Source organism: Nestor notabilis, unplaced genomic scaffold (assembly GCF_000696875.1).
Source record: "Nestor notabilis isolate BGI_N333 unplaced genomic scaffold, ASM69687v1 scaffold16153, whole genome shotgun sequence".
Taxonomy (NCBI): domain Eukaryota; kingdom Metazoa; phylum Chordata; class Aves; order Psittaciformes; family Psittacidae; genus Nestor; species Nestor notabilis.
The window spans coordinates 25,209-46,383 of record NW_009923438.1 but is presented as its reverse complement, the minus strand read 5'-3'; the positions used below and the strand labels follow the sequence as shown (position 1 = coordinate 46,383).

General features: G+C 40.0%; 1 protein-coding gene across 1 annotated transcript; it reads left to right on the top strand.

Annotated features, from left to right (window-relative positions):
• Positions 1–8,608: 8,608 nt before the first annotated feature.
• Positions 8,609–14,688, top strand: KCNK13 (potassium channel, subfamily K, member 13). The gene is made up of 2 exons (XM_010012139.1): positions 8,609–8,618; positions 13,682–14,688. Exons 1-2 carry the CDS (start codon positions 8,609–8,611, stop codon positions 14,686–14,688), a joined length of 1,017 nt encoding a protein of 338 aa, XP_010010441.1.
• The last annotated feature ends 6,487 nt before the right edge of the window (positions 14,689–21,175 follow it).

Genomic DNA, 21,175 nt, shown 5'->3' with positions numbered 1-21,175 from the left:
ACATATATAGTAAAAGCTTCCTCAGCTTCACCATTTTCATAAGCAGAATGTGAAAAATAATGTTCATTAAATGTAGTTATTTAACTGATCAGCAATAACAGTGTCAAGTAAACCATGACACATCTGTGAAAAAGGCGTTTACAAAGCAGGGTGTTGTACACAAGCTGCCAAGAGCCAAACCTCTCTACTTCCAGGCTTAACAGCTTCCAAATGATTGGGAAAAGCTATCTTCCAAAATAATCTGAAATCTCTAGTATTATTCTTGTGATAAATTTCTCTTTGTGGTTTTAAAAATGTCTTTCCTTCATTTAACACCAATGTTTGAAATTATGCGCCTTTCTTAAGTAACTGTTTCTTGGCACAAAGGCCAGGACGTAGCCCAAGGATAGATCTTTCAGACTTCAATAGAGTTCGTATGTTGCGCTCCAAAGTCCATGTAATCTCTTTAAAGTTCAGCCAGGCATTTCTCCCAAAAGTTTTTACTCTTATATTTTTCAGCCTTATGATTTCAACTCCGTGATTGTCATCTCTTCAAGTAATCTGTCAGAGAAGAACTCACTTCTCCTGAATTCTGGGAGGCATCTCCTTTGTTGGGCCAGGTAGCAGCAGATGCCTGTGGGCAGAGGTGAGAGCCCCTCTGAAATGGCTTATGTTTCCAACAGCAGTACGGTATTTGCTCACAAACAAAAGCTATTAATTCATTCAACAAATTTGCAGAGAGAAACCTCATAAAGTAGGGAGAAAGCAAATGAAGAGTTTCTGGGGATTTCAAAGGCATTTGGGCATTTAACTTTTAATCAAAAGTGTTTCAGAAATAGTTTCACAATTTCACTTCTGAAAGGATTCACTTCATTTCTGTCTTAGCATATATGAACATCTCTGTTTGCAGACATCATGGAAGTATGATAAATACCTGACTGAAAAGCTTGTCATCCCTTCTATCCTCTAGATGAATTCCTGTCCTATGAACACCTGCTCTGCATTGGCAGGCCCTGCTGCAAGCAGGTCAGGTGGACTGGACAGCCTCTCCTCAGCCATCCTCTTATTTTGGGATGTCCTCAGTACATCACTTGTCCAGTTATATTAGAAAATGCCCAGTGTTATAGCTTTTGGCCACTCTTTAACAATTTGTTATCATGTCATTCAATTCTAACCTCCCCTACGTGCTTGTCTTGTTCTTGTTAGCATGGGTAAGGCAGCTGATACAGAGATTTGAGTATGCTTGATGCAAAAGAGAGCAGGATTGGTCATCATCCGAATAAGTAAGAAGAGAATCAATCCTTGCAGTAGGTATTGTGTTGTGATTTTTTTAACATTTGTAGTGGCACAATACTTTGTGAGCAAGCCAGAGTTGCTTCGGAGGATTTGAATATTTGGAGTACTGGAGTGTGAACTTTACATATTGGTCCCTTTTTATGTAACTGGACCTGTAAAATCACATCAGTAGGCTGGGTGTCCTGGGTTCAGCTACAACAGTCATTTTTTCTCCTTCTTAGCAGCTGGTGCAGTGCTGTGGTTTTGACTTTCAGTCTGGGAACAACGCTGATAGCACCGATGTTTTTAGTTGTTGCTCAGTAATGTTTACTCTGACCAAGGACTTTCTCAGTCTCATGCTCTGCCAGGGAGGAGGGGAAGCCAGGAGGAAGCAGAGACAGGACACCTGACCCGAACTGGCCAAAGGAAGAGGCAACTGCATTACATTTAGGACATCTGTGAGTCAGTGACTTAGCAAGTCCTTGCCTTTTGAAAAAGCCAGACATTTCAAAAACAAATCTATACACCTTGTCATTGTGTGTATAGAAGCCAGCACATTTGTTTTGACAATGATTTACTCTTTTCTCTAAGCCAAAATTCATTGTGCTCCCTATTTTTGTCAAACTTACTTGATTTTTTTTGTTGTTGTTTTTCCTTCTTCTCTATGGTGTCCTAAGTTTGTCTTGACATTTTTGCACCTGGTGGCAGTAATGCTTTTGTAGGTGATGTATTCTTTGGAGTAGCCTGAAGTTATTCAGGTTGAAGAACCTGATCTAGTGAGAGAGGATCCTGCCCATAGGAAGGGAATTGGACAAGATGATCTTTAAAGGTCCCTTCCAACCCAAACCATTCTGTGATTCTACAAGTACTTCACAAATTCAGGTTTTCTTCCAAGCGTCCATCTGTCAGCCCTCCCAGTGTAAGTTTTTGCTTTCAAAATGTCAAAAAGGGTGAGAAGTCTCCTTTGCCCCATTCATAACTCCCACCTTTTAAGACACAGATTAATGGATAAGAAATTCGAAGGTGATAAACAGGTGTTCAAGTTCATTATTGCAAGGACTCACAGACTTGTCAGTTCTCTATCACCAGTTCTGCAGTGATAAATATTCACTGACATCTCTGATAATGTTTGCTGTCAGCATTGTCTGCCAGTTTTTGTCATTTTAATCACAATGTTAATATTTGCTTCTGCTTTTATACAGGCTGTTTCAAAAACCTCACTACATACCATACCAACAGCCTTTCCTATGCAGTGTATGCTCATGGCCCTTGCCTTACATTTGCAGTCCCTGCAGCACCTGCTTGGGAACTGTGATTTTTTTGTCTTTATTTTTAGCATTTTAGGGATGTCTGTTAGTCTCCAAGGAACTAAAGCTGTGTTTGTGCTGCCTTTTATGCTATGCTCCTTTGATCTGTCCTTCAGTTTGTTGTATCCAAGCATCAGACTAACCTAATTTTCTGGTGAGGTTTTCCACAGCAGTGAAGTAGCAGTGCTGAGGCCCTTGCCATGTGGTGGTTCTAGTAGCGATGGCTCCCAACCTTCCTCTCTGCCAACAAGATAAGGCTTGAAACTGGCTAGGAAAAGGTAATCACACACAAACAGACATGCACATGTACTATTTCTTCATGTTACCAAAACCCGGTTTTCCTTATCTGTGTCCAGCTTCCTTCCAACCTGTAATGCTGGACTTTCTTGAGCTTAACGCTCACAGCTGAGATCTTTCTGCCTTAGTTGAACCATAAGTGACACTGTTGCATAAAATTGCTCTGATTGTGTTGGTATTTACAGCCAGGGAAGAGCTTTCATTGTAAAAAATCCCCTTCACTAAAATGCCACTAAAACCATTTCCCCAGGCTCATGTTACCAAGAAGATTCAAACAGACGTGACATTTTCTCACTTGTTTTTTTCCCCTGGGGGAAATGAAAAAACCTGCCTTACTTCCCATAGGTTTACCCCTAATGAGAAGAAACCGTAAAGTTTTGCTCCAGAGGAAAGCTCTATATGCCAAGAACAAAATTCACAATAAAGAAATTTAAACTGACGTTTGGCAACTCCTAAAATAGAGGCAGATTTGTACTCTCTAAAAGGAAAACTTTCATGTAGATGAACCTATAGCTTAATCAGTACACAACATTATGTTCCTGTTCCTTAATAGCTGAAGTTATTATGTTTACACAGACTGACTGACTGAAAACAAACCCTTTAAACAGTGTTAATTACTTTCACGATTCAGACAAGGTATTATCATGCCAAGATGAATTATGACTTGAAGTTACTGCTTACTGTTAGTAAGGTAGACTATTCAACAGAAAAAAAGGGCTTTATACGTGTATATGTATTCATCATGTACATGGATGCTTATATGACACAGATGTAATTAGATAAATTTTTCAGTTTTGCATGTGTATGAATACATGAGTTCCTTCAGCTGTAAGGAACTGAGACAAATGTTTTTAAATCCCTTGTTTCAGTCATACTTCAAGATCTTTAGGTCTGGTTTTGATTCTTCACACATCCCAAACATTACAGTGTATATACACTGTATATACAGAGTATGTAGTATATACCTGTCTTCTGAACGTACTCTTCTGGGATCAGTAAAAGAAGGACAGTATTTTAAAGCCTATCTTTTTCCTATAAATACGTCTTTACAGAGACTCTTCTTTGGTGCTAAATGTTAACCAAACAAACGTTGCAGCTCAGACTGTTACTGCATTTCTCAATCAGCTTACATTTAAAAGCGTATACCTTTGGCTTTAAACTGAAAATATTTCTCTTGTGATTAAAATTTTGATTTATTTTATTTTTATGGTGGTTGTTTTAACAGGAATGGAGCTGGTGATACTGCTAATTTTTCACCGTGTTGCATAAAATGCCTCCTCAGCCATGGCATTTTTTTATCTATGGAAAGGTTCAGTTCATCCTACCATATTTCCTTATTGTTCATGTGCTATATTTGCCTATAGCTTGGAGTTTAGGGTATTGCAGTGATTATCATTTAGAGAAAACCAGTTAGTGTTTAACAATCTGCTGATGCACAGGGGCTGTCTGACACTTTGCTGTGGTTGAACTTGAGTCACATGTATTTATGGCAGTTTTGCCAAGCTCTGCAAGGCGTGTTGAGTCCACCCCAGTGAGAGGAGGGATGCGCTGGGTTACTGGCAGGGTCAGACGAGTCCCCTGGCTTTGCTGCAGCTGGGCTGGATGGATAAGTACACCCTCCCCTCGAGACACAGGCTGCGCATCCCTCCAGCGCGTAGCAATATTACTATTTTTAACTGATTTACTTTGAACAAGAGAAATGCTACTGCTTTTGCACCCTTCTTTTACGGAGGCATCAAATAGACCTTTATTTTTTATTGTAAAATGTAGGGCTTCCATTTCTCCCAAAAGAAATAGCAAAAAGCTGGTTCCCAATAGACTCAGACAGCGGCCTTAGGGCTGCAGCCTCTGCCAGAGGCCTGAGACAGGGGGACAGGAGCACTAACAGCTTCACTTGCTAAATTGTAGTTGATGCTACTTGGCCACAGAACCAACAATCGTCATTATTGTCCATACCAAGGTATCAACTGCTAAACACATTTTGGCACAGGGTTTCAGGTTGTCTTTGGGCCAGGTTTACACCCAAAGAGGGCTCTGAGCACCATCAAAGCTGACCTTCGTGTCACCATCAGGGTGTTTGTGTGGAAGAGAGAGGTGAAAGCTGGTGCTGGCAGCACATTTACAAATGGCCATGGGGACTGAACCCATACTGCTTTCCCAGGGGCTGGGAAGTGGTGGCATAGATACAATCAAGACTCAGTTAACCAACTCAGTTAACCAATGTTAACTCTGTTTTTCAGAGCCAGCCAAGCTATTGACGCTGGTTCTTATGTGTGTTCAGGCTCGACCAGATGTGGTGTTGCACCCATATATAGGGCTCAAGTACCTTTTCATATGGCATACTAAAATCAATATTTAATTAAATATTAAACACAAATGTGTTAATAACATTCAGGTTATTAGATAAATGTTTCTATGTTTTAAGACTAAATAAAACCTACGCAAACCTTTAAATGACTGTTCAACAAGTCACAAAAAGGTTTGCAAATAATAATAATGTCTTTTCAAAACTGAGTGTTTGAGCCCTGTTCTATCCCTATAGTAACACAAAAGGTGTACAAACTTAAATTTACATAGGGGTGCTGGAAAGACACGGAGCATAGTACCTCAGGCCTCAAAAACTATGTAAAAATTATAAAGGGAAAGCAGAAGGTAGGTGTAAAATATTTATACATGGAATTTATGACGGCATGGGAGCTGTAACAAGGATTTGTACATTTCTTACACAAGACCTGGAATGAACCTTAAATAAAATATAACCTTAATTGTATAAAGCAGAATGGCAGGGTTTCCATAAATTATACTATGTGAGAAACTTACAATAATGAAAATTACAGAGACTCTCTCCCCTAAAGGGTTGTGTATTATTTAAGAGCTACAGACATTGTAACAGAGGTATCAACAGAGCCATAAAGATGTCTATTAAAATTGAATTTTTATTATATTTTTCATCCAAAGTTGTTCCTCTGGCATTTTTTTATTATTATTTACTTATGTCTTTTGTATTTCTTAACATTGGAAGCTTTTTTTAAGTTAGGTTTCTGTTCAAGGCAGAACATGCAGTTTGTGTATGTGAAATGAGAGAAAGGCAGTAACAGGTATCCAGCCCTCCAGACGGGTTTTAACAGTTACTGCGAGCTGACCTTTGCTGTGTTAAATACAGACATAGCCTCACATACAGTAACACAAAACCAGCTTTTCTTACGCTCTCCAAACCAAACCAAAGCCCAAGATTTTGCTTTTTCCACTCTCGAATTCCCATTCACACACTCAGCATGACACTAACCTACACCCATGTTCCTAGACTGGGTTTACAGAAAGCTCTTCTCAGAGGCAAAGGAACATTATGCACAATCTGTTACACAAGTCATGCATCTCCCTGATGGCACAGAGTGAGCACAGGATTCATGTAGTCCTTAAAGAATTATCTCCCTCTTGTCCTTTGGCCTCATTGAAACAGCACAAGAGTCCTGTCTGCCAGGTTTGATGACTCCGCAAACAAATTAGAGAGGGGAAAAAAAATCTCAATATATATGAGAAAGTGTAGGTTGTACCTGGGTAACTATATTGGTTCATCAAAACATCTGATATCATTAGTTCATTAGTTTCAACATCAGTATTGCCCTTTAGGAATGGATTTAACCCTGCTAGAAGCTCTGCAGAAGGTTACATCTCTCTCAGCCTGAGCATGACATTGTGGGTGCAGAAGTGCACACAAAGAAGCAGCAGCAGCATCACTCAAGACAGGGTCCCAGGTCACCAAGCAGCCTGTCATTCAGCATAGCTGTGTATCTGCTGATACAACTCGGCTCTAATAGCCCTGGAGGCATTTCCAGCTTTTTTTTTCTTCCCAGAGTGCTTGGGGTGCCCGGGCAGAAGGTACAGAGCTCGTTTGGGCAGGCACATCTGGGAACAGAAGAGCATATAGCACAGAGGAGCTCTGTAATAGCCATATATCCCTGCCTTCCTGGTGTACTCCACCAAAGGTTCTCCACTACATAGCCATCTGCACAAGAAAATAGCATTACCAATGAAATAAATGCTACCACACACCAGGCTGTCCCAAATAAAATACTATTGTGTCAAATAGTTGTTGCAGTAGAGTTTCAGGACATTGCTAGCTTATTCTCCCCTCTTTTTCAGAGAGAAGGTCAAGATGTTGAATGGTTGTGACAACATGTATGGACGTATGTCTCACCAGACAGCCACACAGGTGCTCAAATGCTGCGTTTCCACTGATGGGAACTCAGAGATGTGTACATGTGTGTGTTTGTGTGTGATTTTCTACATACACTTAGCAAAATGAACCACGCTAGACATTATTTTTCATATCAGAAATTGGACCTAAGTCCAAGTTTACTGCTGTCAGGTACTTGAGACAACACCGTGCCTGCTTCCATGGATGTGTCCTCTCACACAGTTGGAGTCTCACAGAAATGTGTCTTTTTCTTCTCTTCCTGGGACAAAGGACTTAATGTCCTCATTCCTTTCTAAAGCAGGACTCAATTACAAGCTGGCTGACACAGGAGTGTCATAAGGGGAGCAATGTGGCATCATTTGAGAGTACTTTAGCTATTCCTAGAAGAGTTCCTACAGGTGACAATTACTCCAGCAGAACTAGAGTTTTGCTAGGACTACTTATTCTGCTCAGAGAGCACCTGAGTAGGCTATTATGGCAGAAGTGGATTTTGCCAAATTATTAGTGTCTGTACAGGACATTTTCTCAGTAAAATCTTTGAACTACTTAGAGTTGTACTTTGAAGTCTGTTGGAGTTGTTTCTTCTGCCTCTCGTTAGAAACACAAAATACCCTTACATTCATAGTTCAGTGCAGAATGTGTCTGAGAGAAGACAGGTCAGCATCTTTGCAGGTATCTAAGATGATCTATATTTCTTTTTCCTAATGACCATTGTCTTGATAATCTTTCACTGTAGTTCAAAGTCTTGGTCCTGTTTAGCTTGGTTCACACCTGGCATGATCCTCAATCATTTGCCGGTGACCGTTCCACTGGTGAAATTCATCATTTCCCCAGTGAATCATGACTGAAGTAGAGCTGGTAGAGCAAAAACAAGGAAAAGAATTAATCAAATAAACAGAAAATGCATTAGGAATACAGACACAACATCACAAAGAGCTCTGACCCGTAGGCTAAACTGGAGAGCTGTTTCATGATGATATTTATATTTCTAACATGACAATGATTTATTATCGTTGCTACAGTGTTACCCCCTTTGCTGCCCACTTCCTCTTTGTGGGAAAGGCAAGGAGCAGTGAGCTGCACACATTCAAAGGGAAATGAAACCTCTCAGAAAAGGGATGTATTTTGCAGAACAGTAGAAAGACCCAGTATCATGATCCAAAATTAACTGTAAAATCTATATGTCTGTCCTAGACTTCCTACACACACGTTATGTTTGGTGCTCCAGGCTTCATTCAGGAGGGAGTAGGATTGATGAACTGTTTCTCATACTCTTTCATGGTGTCAAGCGTACCAGGAAATGAAAACTGAAGGTTTAATTAATGTAACCTGTGAATGTCAGGACATGCAGAATTAAAGCACATGCCAAACCATGTGTCAACAGGCAGAGGGAGATGAGTGTAAGTAATGATCCAGCATTAATCTGAATTACTTGAAATGCTCACCGCAATTGGGAGCACTGGAGTAGTTTACAAAAGAAAAGATGAAATGACCTAATATTAGGCTGGAGTAGGCGGCTGGATTCCCTGAGGATGTGTGTTGTGTGCGCGACATGCCAGGAGGTGAGTGGCCCGAGACCCCTGGGCTGTTCTTGGCTCTGTCTGGGGAATGGAATGTGAGGGGTCTGGGGGACCCAGGCAGAACAAGAACATCTCTGTGCGACTGCTGCACAGCCTTGTTTTCCTGGGGGTCTGGCTTTTGGAGCCTGGTGCTTGTTTTGATTCAGCTTTTACAGATTTTCAGAGGCTGATAAATCAAGGTATCAAGGAGAGAAAATAGAGAACCTAGGATTTCATGTAGAGTTGATTAATCATAGAAAATTGATGCCTGTTTCCTCTCGTTAGCTTTCCATATAACCATGTTCCTGTTAGATCGAGATAAATTACTTACTTAATGTTATTTAATACTTATATTCTGACAGAGGATTCTGCTTTAGAACTTCCTGTTGGACCTCAGTCATTCTTATCAAACTGACTATTGATAAGAATTACAGCTGCTTGCTTTTCTTTGGTTATACCCAGCACTTGCTTCAGGAATCATGAAGCATGATTATATTATACTATTGATGTGTTTGCACTTTTAATTTCTCTTTTGTAAAAGTAACCTGTATCCTCCTGGAATGTGGATCCGGATCGGGATTTTAGAGCACTTTGCAGTAACAAACTTCACAGTGTAAGTTTTGCTGCCAAGGCAAAACATAAAAAATTGTTTTGTGTAGGAGGTATGCAGTGCTTTAGAAAACTTCTACTGACTCTATTTGGAGTTTAAATTCCTTCCAACGTCTGTAGCTCCACTACTGAGAAATTCAGAATTATTATGAATATTCAGCAAACAAATATGAATTCTTGCTTAAGCAGTATATGAAAAAAATCAGACCATGATAGTTAAAGGAAAATTGAAGCTACAAGGAATGAGGTTGCTCAGTTCAGCTGAGTATTAGGAAAGGTAACACCAGTTGATAGTAGTCAGTGGATCACGGGACACAGGCAAATCAGTATCTTACTGATTTCAGAGTAGAAATTTGAAATTTTTACTGAGAAGGCGTTCTTCATTGCTGGGCTGGTAAAGTTAGGATTTGTCGTGCATATCTATCAATTGTGCTAGTATAGTGCCATATCTGCAAATGTATCTAAGAAATCAACTGAAACACTTTTCGGTTCCTTAAAAACACTTGATTTTGCTGACTCAGAAAGATCTGATTCCCACTTGATTAATTATAATCTCAATTTCTACTTGAGAGAACTCTTTTTCAAGAAATGTCACCCAACTTGTAAAATAAAGTTCACTAAATTTCATCAGGTTTCTCTCATACCATAAGAAAACTCAATAACATTTTCCCCTGCAGTTGTTTCCTGGTTTTATTTCTTCACACAAGAAGGAATTTTGTATTTTCAAATAATCTCCACGTGTCAGCCACTGCTTTTATTTCCTCCTGTAAATTATTTCATAATTTCATTTAGTATTTGCTTCCCAGTCTGCAAATTAACTTCTTGCTCTTTCACTGTTACGCTTTATGGATCAGACTGCTGTTCTAATTGCTCACTAAGTCATTTGCCTTCTATATATTTGACTGTTGGTTTCACCTCTATTTCTCATATTTGGATAATCTCTTTCAAACTGTCAGGACTGTTTTTTCATGCAAGACTTACTTATAAAAGAACTCAAAATGAAACTGCTGCTTAACTAAGTGTGCTTTGTAACCTAAAGTCAGTTTTGGTGCAGGGAGAAGAAAAGATAGCAAATGTAGCAACAATATGTAGAAAAAGCTGTAAAGATGTTCCTGGAAGCCATAGGCCAGTAAGTCTGTCTTCCATAGAGGCACATTAGGAAAGTGTAAACAAGAATATAATTAGTCAGGACAATCAAAAAGGTGATACAACTTTTGCAGTGGGAAGTCAGCTCTCACAAAAATAGCAGTGTACCTGAACATCCAAAAAGCTTCTTCACAAACCTATTCATCAAAGCCTCTAAAGAAATAATTTGACCATTAGTGAAATACTGCATTCCACTTCAAGATAGTGAAGCTTTTAAAACTCTGACTTTTCAATTAATTTTTTGCATTCTTTGTATTCAAACTGATTTTTTTTAAACCAAAAAGTGATTGATATTTTGAAATGAAAAGTTTTGTCATAAAAATGCCAAAAGAAAGATTTAATTTCATTTCAACTGTTTCAGCCTTTTACAATTTTGCCCTCCTTCATTTCTTGGCTGAAACAATTCACCAAATTTATTTGGATTTATGAATATTTCAAACACCCCAGGAGTCCATCTGGAAAAGTATGTACTTACTGACAAACAAGTCTTAGTCTATAATACAGTACCCCAGAATAATCCCAGGTGTAACACAGTGATGGTCAAAGTTAAACCAGGCATAGTGTGACCCAATACATGGAAATAAAAGGCACTTTAAGAATTGAAATTATTTCTGGGACTAAAAGCTGATAGCTCAATTTTGATAAATCATCTTTAAAGGAAAATATTTGTTGAATTAATATCTTTATACTGCTTTCAGGTTTTCCATTTCAGTGCTTCTGTGGAAATGTTAGTATTGACTGCTACATGCTGAGATTTATAAATAGGAAAATGAACACAAAATTACGTTTACTCCAGGAGGTAAAAAGAATGCCTCTTCTGAAGAGGAGGAGCTGACAAGAAACAGTCACACTCAGAGGCTCGGTGCCTCTCTCGATCAATGTTCTGCATCTTTTGGGTTTATAGTTCACCATGCATTTCCTGTCATGCCTGTTTGGTTGCCTTTGTAAACTGGGGTTTTTACTGACACAAAACTGAGCTCAGAGACAAAATTCAGCTGACTAAACAAATGAAACTGAGGAGCTCAGGCTCTGGCCATGAAGCCAGCAGCAGGATCCCCAGAGGGGCCTGTAGGAAGCAATGCCAAGGTGTAATGTTATATGGGAGGCGTGACCCTTGGCTGCATTTCTCTTGCCAGGGCATTTCCCCTGTGCTATAAGAGATACATGCCAGTCCCTGACACTGTTTGCCCTATGCCAGAGGCTCCCCACTGTCCATCTCTGCCCAGTACCCACTTCTCTTCTTCAATGAACAGGGTGGTCCAGGGATGGGTCAGCCCCCATATCCTCCCGCAGATCCCACCAGCTGGAGAGGGGTTCCTCTTGTCTGTTGGTCTTTACGTGTCTGTGCATAGGGTGGAGGTCATGGCTTGCCATCCTGCACAGAAAATAAGCATCAAAACTGGGATCAGGTCATGGAGCAGAAGGAGAAGGTAGAAAACGAGTGGAAATACTTGTGTGCCAAGGGGAACAACAGCAAAAGGGTCCTGTCACAAAGAACATTTTGTCTATGTCCTCAACATAAACAGGACATGGAGCTGTTGGACCAAGCCCAGAGGAGAGCCATGAGGATGATAAGAGGACTGGAGCACCTTCTGTATGAAGATAGGCTGAGAAAGTTGGGGCTGTTCAGCCTGGAGAAGAGAAGGCTGCGTGGAGACCTCATAGCAGCCTTCCAATATCTGAAGGGGGCCTATAAGGATGTTGGGGAGGGACTCTTCATTAGGGACTGCAGTGGTAGGACAAGGGGTAATGGCTTTAAACTTAAACAGGGGAAGTTTAGGTTAGATATCAGGAAGAAGTTCTTCACAGTAAGGATGGTGAGGCACTGGAATAGGTCGCCCAAGGAAGCTGTGAATGCTCCAACCCTGTAGGTGTTCAAGGCCAGGTTGGACAGAGCCTTGGGTGACATAATTTAGTGTGTGGTGTCCCTGCTCACGGCAGGGGAGTTGGAACTAGATGATCTTAAGGTCCTTTCCAACCCTAATTATTCTATGATTCTATGATTCTGTGTGGTTTGTGTCTTGCCATGCTGTTCCCCACAACACAGAGCTGCAGTCCAGCTCTTTCTAGCACAGAAGTTTGATGAGGAGACTGGTGTCCAGCAGCTCCTCTGAACGCTGTGGTTTAGCTGTGGATGCAGGCTGAGATGCAGCAATTCTCAAGAGCCCATGTCTGGGGCTGTCTGGGGCTGTTGTTCAGAGGGGGTTGTACGCAGGGGTGAAGGCAGAGGCTGTCACTTAACCATGTGAGGCAGGACCAGTGTTAGAGAGGAATCTGTGCTGGTAGCAGGTTGCCAGTGAAGGGAAGATGAGTGCAGTTCAGCACTGTTGGAAGCATGGTCTCTTCGCGCTGCAGTTGTCTGTCTTCCAAGCACAAGCTTATCAGACTGAATATGATTTCCTTTATTTCCTAGAGCTAATGTCTTTACTTCATAATTTGCATCTCACAATTACAAAGAGAGGGAAGCAAATAACTATCTCTTGTCCAACATGATTTTTCTTTTCTTCCAGCAAGATTGTTTTGGCTTAATTGATCAGTTATGTAATCCCTTATTAGTCCTAATAAAAGAGCAGTAAAGTTATTTATCATGAGTATTGCTCCAAATTCCTCTGGATATGCTTTTTATTCTTTAGTAATATCTTATTAAAGCAAGATTGTCTTATCAAAAGTTTTAACCAAAACAAAATTACTATTTGTAGGCTTTAGTAAGGGAGGGATTTGAGAGAAGACTGAAGCACGTCTGTCCTGAGAAATCCCATGACAGGGAATAAGACCAGAGGAGACTTTCATTAGGACTCACCTACAGACTTGAGCTGTGTAGTGGGACACAGAGAAATAAGAAAGCTTCAGTACTGATGATTTTAAAAAGGGCTGATAATGGGTGACAGACACCGGGGTCCATCACTGGGTGCTGGGTGATGTGCCACCCACACTTACAGCAGGGACCTAAGTCAGGCTCAGAAATATTTCACCTTGCATCACAAAGATGTGGTGGGGACAGACCCCTGCAAGGCAAGAGCCACCCTTGAGTCAGACCCCATGGTGCAAAACAGCATCAGAGAGAAGGAAGTGGGCATAATAACCCCGAAGCCTGGAAGTGATCCAAGGCACAAAGAGGGATGGAGTGAGCCTAGTAACCAGGCCAAAATTCAGACCTACACTGAACTCTTCTTTCCAGTGTGTTGTCTTCTGCTTTTTGTTTCATTCTGATTCTGGAGGAAATGCTGGCGTTAGTTTCCTTCCCCTTATTGCTGGGACATGGCCAAGCACAAGTGGGCAGCAGCTGGGGACAGTGTCTGTTTTTTTCCCAGGCCTGAGCTGTACCACAGGGATTTGCTGCCAGTTCATCAGTCTTGCATGTGACGAAACTGCCAACACGAAAACTACAGGTTTATTTTTTTCAACTGTTCTGTTTTGTCTTCCAGGGTTTGGCATGACCACCCCAGCCACCGTTGGAGGCAAAATTTTTCTGATCTTTTACGGCCTTATAGGATGTGCAGGGACCATTTTGTTCTTTAACCTGTTCCTGGAGCGCTTGATCACTGTCATAGCCTACATCATGAAGTCCTGCCATGAAAGACAGCTGAGGAGGAAAGGTGCCCTCCCTCACAACAGCCGGTGGGGCTCAGGGACCTCTGAGGTGGACAGCTTGGCGGGCTGGAAGCCCTCCGTGTACTATGTCATGCTGATTTTATGTGTAGCATCACTCATCATTTCCTGCTGTGCCTCTGCAATGTACACACCAATTGAAGGGTGGAGTTACTTTGACTCACTTTACTTCTGCTTCGTGGCCTTCAGCACCATTGGTTTCGGTGATCTGGTCAGTAGCCAGAACATCAAGTATGAGAGCCAAGGCCTTTACCGCTTTGGCAATTTTGTCTTCATACTCATGGGGGTGTGCTGCATCTATTCCTTATTTAATGTGATCTCTATTGTCATCAAACAGTCCATAAACTGGATATTAAAGAAGTTGGACTGCAGGTGCTGCCACAAATGCCAAAGAAAATTATTTCGCTCACGAAGGAACGTGGTAATGCCAGGAAATGTGCGCAGCCGGAGGAACATCTCCATCGAGACTGATGTTGTCAACGAGAGCGACACAGACGGACGCCGGCTGTCAGGCGAGATGATCTCCATGAAAGACTTCCTGGCCTCCAATAAAGTCTCACTGGCCATCATGCAGAAACAGCTGTCGGAAACTGCTAATGGCTATCCGAGGCAAATGAGCTCTAATTCAAAGCAAAATGGATTCTCTGGTGGGGTTGGAGCCCTAGCAATTATGAATAACAGACTGGCAGAGACAAGTGTGGATAGGTAAAATAGTAACAGTAATAACAGTGAAACAGTGGGAACCATTTCAACAAGTACAGAAACAGTGTGAACCAAGTAGAAACAGCTAGGGAGATGGTGTCACCAGAGGGTGGGATGGATGTGAATGGCATACCTCCTGTTGGAAGACCTTTGACACTTTTTTGGGGCTGTCACTTAATGTCTTTGCTCTTTGAATTGCACCAATCTCAGCCTTCCTTCTTCCCCTTTCTTCTGTTCCTCAAGCAGGTCACTGCATGAGAAATTTTATTTAGCCTTCAGATCAATTTTCCCTGACCTGTTCTCCTCCATTTATGTGAAATACAGATTTCAGAATAAGAAATCTGTGATATGGGAAGAAATCAAGTGTGTCTGCTGAGCACATTCTTAATTCAAATATTGTTCTGAGCTCTCAAATATGTCCTACTCTTGTCATACCTGTTCTCTGAAAGTAGCTTGCCTGAGACCCAAAGAGGAATCAGCCTTTCTCTATGATATTGCAGATGCAATTTAATGGAAATTAATATGAAAGTTCCTGGGACTATTCTGGATCTACTGTGATGTGAATGAGAAGAGAATTTGGCCTTTATGATTTAATTTAGTCTTCCCTTTAAAAGGATACTGTCAAAAGTGATAGAACAAAAATTCAGCCTTTTGTTTTCTCCACTGGCAAAACGTGATTTTTTTTCTAAGCTACTTTGACTTCGAGACTTGAATCCCTGTGGCTTTCTGTTTCAGAATTATCAAATTAAATTGAACACTGCCATACTGATGACTTGTATCAATTATTCCACAATAACAGAGACTTCTCCAAATTTCTATTCATGTTTTGCTCAATTGTGACTGAAGCAATTGAGCGTCAGCATTATGTAATGCAACTAGTAACTGCATTTACACAACAGGCTTTAGTATGCAATTAGATTGCCATGCCAGCATTCAGTGTAGTATTGTAAGTGACTGCGATCACAAAATCAATTCAGCAGTGTCCTTTTTACCTTCCATGTAATTCTGTCATTCTTCACCAGTTTTTCTGCCTTTCAGTGATGGTAATGACAGGGTCTTGATTAGGAAAATAGAAAATGTTTAACTCCTAATTTTTCTCAATGAAGTGTTGAGTGTTCATTACAACTAGAAAGGAGACTTCCATGAGAAAAAACGTAACAGTGAGAAGAATATAAAAACAGGAAGAACAGAGGTAATCTTTAATGACAATGAAATCATCCTTTGTATTAGGTAACTGAACAAAAAATAAGGGATTAAGTTACCATAAAGTCTAGCAAGAATTTAAGGAAGACTGGGCTGAATTTCTGATTCTCCTTTAATCATGAAGTGCATTAAAGCTAAAGCATGTATGAGAGTGTAAATAAGGAGAACTGGTCACAAAGGACCTGATCTAATTCCCCCTGAAAAGAATACTACATGATTCAGGACTAAGTGTTTTCTCGCAGCTAGAAAGCCTAGCAGAATACTACAATTCTGGGGAATTCAGAACACCATTATGCAGTTTTTAATTTGTCTCATACGGAACAATGCAGATAGCCTTTTCAGTTTAATTTGATTAGGAATTCATATTGTATTCTTTTTCTTTATCCTGGCCAAATGTTATTTTATTTAGGTTCATAATACTGTAGAAAAACATTTTAATACTTATTTTAAGCAATATTTGGATTTGAAAACCAAACCAAACCTCTTGGAGTCCTTTTATATCATAAAGAAAAATCAGATATTAAACAAATGTACTTAACTATTGAAAAGAATTGCAAGCTCTTTAACATATTACAGCTAAATTATCCTGATCAAAAGTCACATGCTGCTGTCCTTAGTTACAAGGAGAGCTTCGAGCTGAAGCCATAGTCGATTCTGATATCAACTCAGCTGTGCAGCAGTGGAGTACCTCTAAAAGTACCCCTTCACATTTGCATCCATGTAAAATCTGAATTGGCTTCTGAAGCCTAACTTTGCTGAGAAATGGAGTCTCACTTGGGGTTTTGGGTGTTATGTATTAGCAAAAATTGCCACTGAATTATTTTAAGTGACATTACAGTACCCGATATCCGTTACATTGTTACAATTATTTTCTTTTATCCCAAGACCTTCTCTGTCTCAACCTCACTCAATAAAAATACTTGGATAAAAAGAGAAAAGTACTGCTCTGAAGCCTTCTTTCCAAATTGCAATGTCTTTGTTCACTGCCTGTAACCCTAAGATCTCATTTTACAGAAGTATTTCTCATGCTGTCAACTAGCAGAAATAGGTTAGGACTTGCCCCTTTCCTTAAGCAGGGCTCTCATTCTGGGCCTAACAGCCACAGTCTTGAAAAATGCAGCTTATTTCTCCATTTATTCCAGTTATTAACTCTTAAACTGCAAATGTCAGTTTGCTTAGCACTGAAGACAGAAGTTACTCAAGACTCCTCTGTTTTCCAGATGATCAAGGCAATGCAGATTATCATCTTAGACAAATAAACAGAACATGCAAGCTTTTTTTGTTTATTTATTATATAGTTCTATGTCATTGTTAATGAAGGATCTGGCTTCCATGAAGGATTTTCACTCAAATCCTTCCATATCTAATTGGCTTTCAAAATTTGATTCTGGAAGTCTAAACACAGAGCAATATTCATAGCAAATAGGTGAGAAAGCAAATCAAAGAAGAGAAAAACATATGAAACTGGTGGGAATAGATAAAACCTGACAATCTGTGGTCAATTCAACAGAGATTATTTAGTTTTTAGAATATGACACATGCCAGTAGCAGATTATTAAGATGGTCTTCAGATGATTTCAGCTGCTCCCAAGACATGAGATAGTTATGTTGCTCCTTTCCATTCTTTGTAATGCCAAGCCTCAGTTACCCAGCATCACAGAGGAATCTTTATCAGCTGTTTTCAGTAGATCTGAAAATATCTATGGTAATGAGAGAAAGGGACTAATACGTAATCTTGATCAAACAGATTGGGCAATGCTGTATGAGATCTTTGGTGTACACTAGATCTGCCTTCATTGATCAATCCTGACCTACTCTTTCAAACACTGGCTTCCTCATGACTCAACCCTGCCAGTTGCAAGGCTCTCTGAAGTGGTTTTGTCGTCTGATTTCATGTCCACAGAAGATAAGGAGGGAATAAGTGCACTAATTTTGTCATCTCTCATTTTGTCATCTCTCATTTTGTCATTTTAATCATCTCTATTGAGATGTGAATTTCCAGTCCAGAGATGAAGGACCAGTACATTCTGTGACTGTGCCATCTTGTATCATGATATCATCCTGCCCCCAAAAGGTCTGACTTTGTCATTGAGTTCCTCCTCCAGCACCATGCTGAATATTGAATGAGGCAGCTTTACCTAGGAGGCCAGAAGAATTCTTAAGGAATATTTGGAGATAAATAAGACTTTTAAGATCAAAAAGGGAAATTTCTGACTCCAGTCCAATAGTACTTCTAAAGTTGTTTTTTCTAAAGCACTGGATGAAGAAATCCCAAAAAATTCAGTTCATAATGGTGCATCAGGTTATTATAATTGTAAAACGTGTGGAGATATAAATAGACATGTGCCAAAAAAGCAGAATTTAGCATAGGAGTGAAAAATGCCCATCCTGTGTGAAAAATAAGTTACAACAAAAATACAGACATTTCTTAAATTAAATTTTTAAAGTACTGCTGAGGAACTAAAGGAAATAGTGTCAAATAGCCAGAGATCTATTTTCAAAGCTGTGTAATCTAGATTTTAATGCCATATTGCTTACCACTAAAATCTCAGTCAACAAGACAAAATGCTGAGTTTCCCTATTTTCTGCTATGAAATTGCATGATGGCTAATGAGACAAGGGTGTAGAGTTTTTAATGCAGAAATGTTTTGGGGGAAACCTTGGATGTACTGAGGCTTTGAAGCTGCACTTAGCAGGTCAGGAGTACCTCTAAAATCAGCGGGTTAAACGCAAGATGCAGCCTGGCAGACTGAAACTGAAAGTCCTTAATGAAGTAATCTCCTGGAAGTTGGGCTTATTATTATGCATCATCTTAATAATATCATAACTGTACAATATGATTATTGCACATTGAAAGGAAATATTTAGTGCTAACCAAAATACGATCAAATAAGTAAAGGTAGCTCTTAGGTTTTTCTGGCTAGTCTTAGGTTTTGTAACATTTGTGTATCAGATGCTTTGCTGGGTCTGTAGGTGTCAAAGGAGTTACAGTAATTTCTCTCCATGAAGGACTGGTCCTCTGTTTACAAGACATGAATAGGCTTTTCAAAGGCATCTAATTCTTGCTGAAAGTCGATTCACCTCCCACTACACACTGACTTTCAGTAAAAGTCAGGTACCTAATTACCTTAGGCAATTCCAGAATCACAGCTGTGTATTAGGTTCTGAATCTAAGATGACCTGACAGCGTCCCTGGAAAGTTCAAACACTTGGAACAAGGTTTCAGTGATGCAGCACAGCAAGAGCTGAATTCGTTTATTTAAAAGCTTTTTATGGTGAAAGGTTTGCATCAACCGAATAGCACAAGCAATGTTTACAGTTTGCTTGGTTTAATGGCAGCCTCTGCCAGTTTTAATTATATTTGACACATTTATAAATTGAATAACAAAGAGAAGGTTGGGCTGGGCATCAAAAGCAAACCAGCTCCATTCCTCAGGCTGAATTAATCAAGTGAAAGAGGTCAGGTTGGGGAAAGAGCTTTCTAGTTAACATTATATTTGAATAAAGCTTCTCTGGAGGGGGAGGGTATTAAGTTGTTTGGATGACTCCTCTCCAAGGGCTGTGGAAGTCATTGCTATGACCCGCCATTGTCCCTGCTCTGGGAACAACAGCTCAGTGAGCCTTAGATGATATTCCAATCAACACAGTTTGCATCTTTTGTTGTTCTGATTTAGCTTACTAACATGTGGCTAATATCATAATTTCTTGGACTCTTCAAGAAGTAGTAATTTTGTCCAACTGCATGTACAAGTTATGGAGAATCACCCAAGTGTTGTTTTTCCTTAGCCAGAAAATACTGCCAAATATACAAGGATAATCTATTTGAGAACTTTCACAATATTTTTTTGCTTAATTCAGGAACTAATACAATCCCTTCCCTTTTCTCTATTTTCCAAACATCTCTTGGTAATAATGCCTATACAATACTCTGTGCTGTCTGCTTAAATGGTCACATTTCACCACAAAAATTAAAGTCATTGCTCATCAAGGTGGACCGACACAGTCCTATTCTTTATTAGATTTAAGAGAAACATTGTGAACACAAAGAATGACACTTCAGGTGCAAGTAGTCAGAAGCTTTTTGATATGGCCTATGTTTATAGAGCTGTTTCATGTCAAACCAGAGAAAAACCCTGTCACTTCAGACTTTTAAAAGCATTAATAAATGCAAGAATAACCTTGTGGAGTAAGTACACTAGTTTATATTGCGCTTTTCTGCAGTGCCACTCTAATAGTTGTCTGCAGTTTACATTATTTGAAATTATTTATTAGAATAAAGAATATAAATCTGCAAAGATTGTGAGAGGCATGATAGTGAGATTTGTTTAAAACGAAATATCTTTTTCCTCAGGCTGCAGCTGCCTAGCTTTTTATAAATGGAAAGTTTGATTAAAAGTAGAATCAACAGGCTGTCTTTCAAAACAAGTGTGCCAGTTTCTGGATTCCAAATGGATTTCCTATTAGGTGTCCATGCAGAAGCTCCCAGAGAGAGGCAAGACGGGCTAGCTTTCAAATATTGTATTATGAAATGTGTTTCAAAGCTATTTGCCCTTTTGGAGCAATAGGGCATGTCAGTGTGTTTTGTTTGTGGTCTTAGAGAACTTAGAGACCACTTTTGTTTGTGGTCTGAGAGAACTTAACCTTGCTTCTTGGTATCTTTAGAAGAAAATTATGCACACACAAAAAGAAGGAAAATAACCTTACATAACCTTTACATGTACTATTTGACGCTGCTAAAATCCTCTTCTTTCTTTCAGAGTTCAGTTTCTCCAGCTCACAGAAGAGGTTTGGTCTTACTAGTGAAGAGTCACAGTTCACATCAAAGAAACTTAAAGTAGTATTTGTTCATCTGTTCTAAATGCTGAAAATGAGCTGATGGTCTCAGTAGTGAGTGCTGTGTGAAGACTGTTAGAGTTAAAAAGGCTGGAATCACCATGGCTCTCATCTCTGCAATGGTCCGGGAGACACTGTGTAATACGGCCCTTACTGCTGCAGCAGCAGCAATTACTGGCTGTTAACCTCTGGGTGTCGTATTGTCTGCACGTAGTGTACAGGGCCAGATATAACCAGAGATAATGATATCCAGAACCAGAATTTACTCTGGAAGAAGCTTCTTGATGCCATCTAGTCTCCAAACTCTTTTCCAAAGCAGGTCCAGCTTGCTCCTGCCCATCTCATCAAAGTACAAGTAACTGCAATTTGCTGGATGCTGCTGCTTTGGGGTGTAGCGCACTGTTCAGAGTGTGCTGAAAGTGATGTTCTCTCATGAAATATTGACCACCACCCCGTAC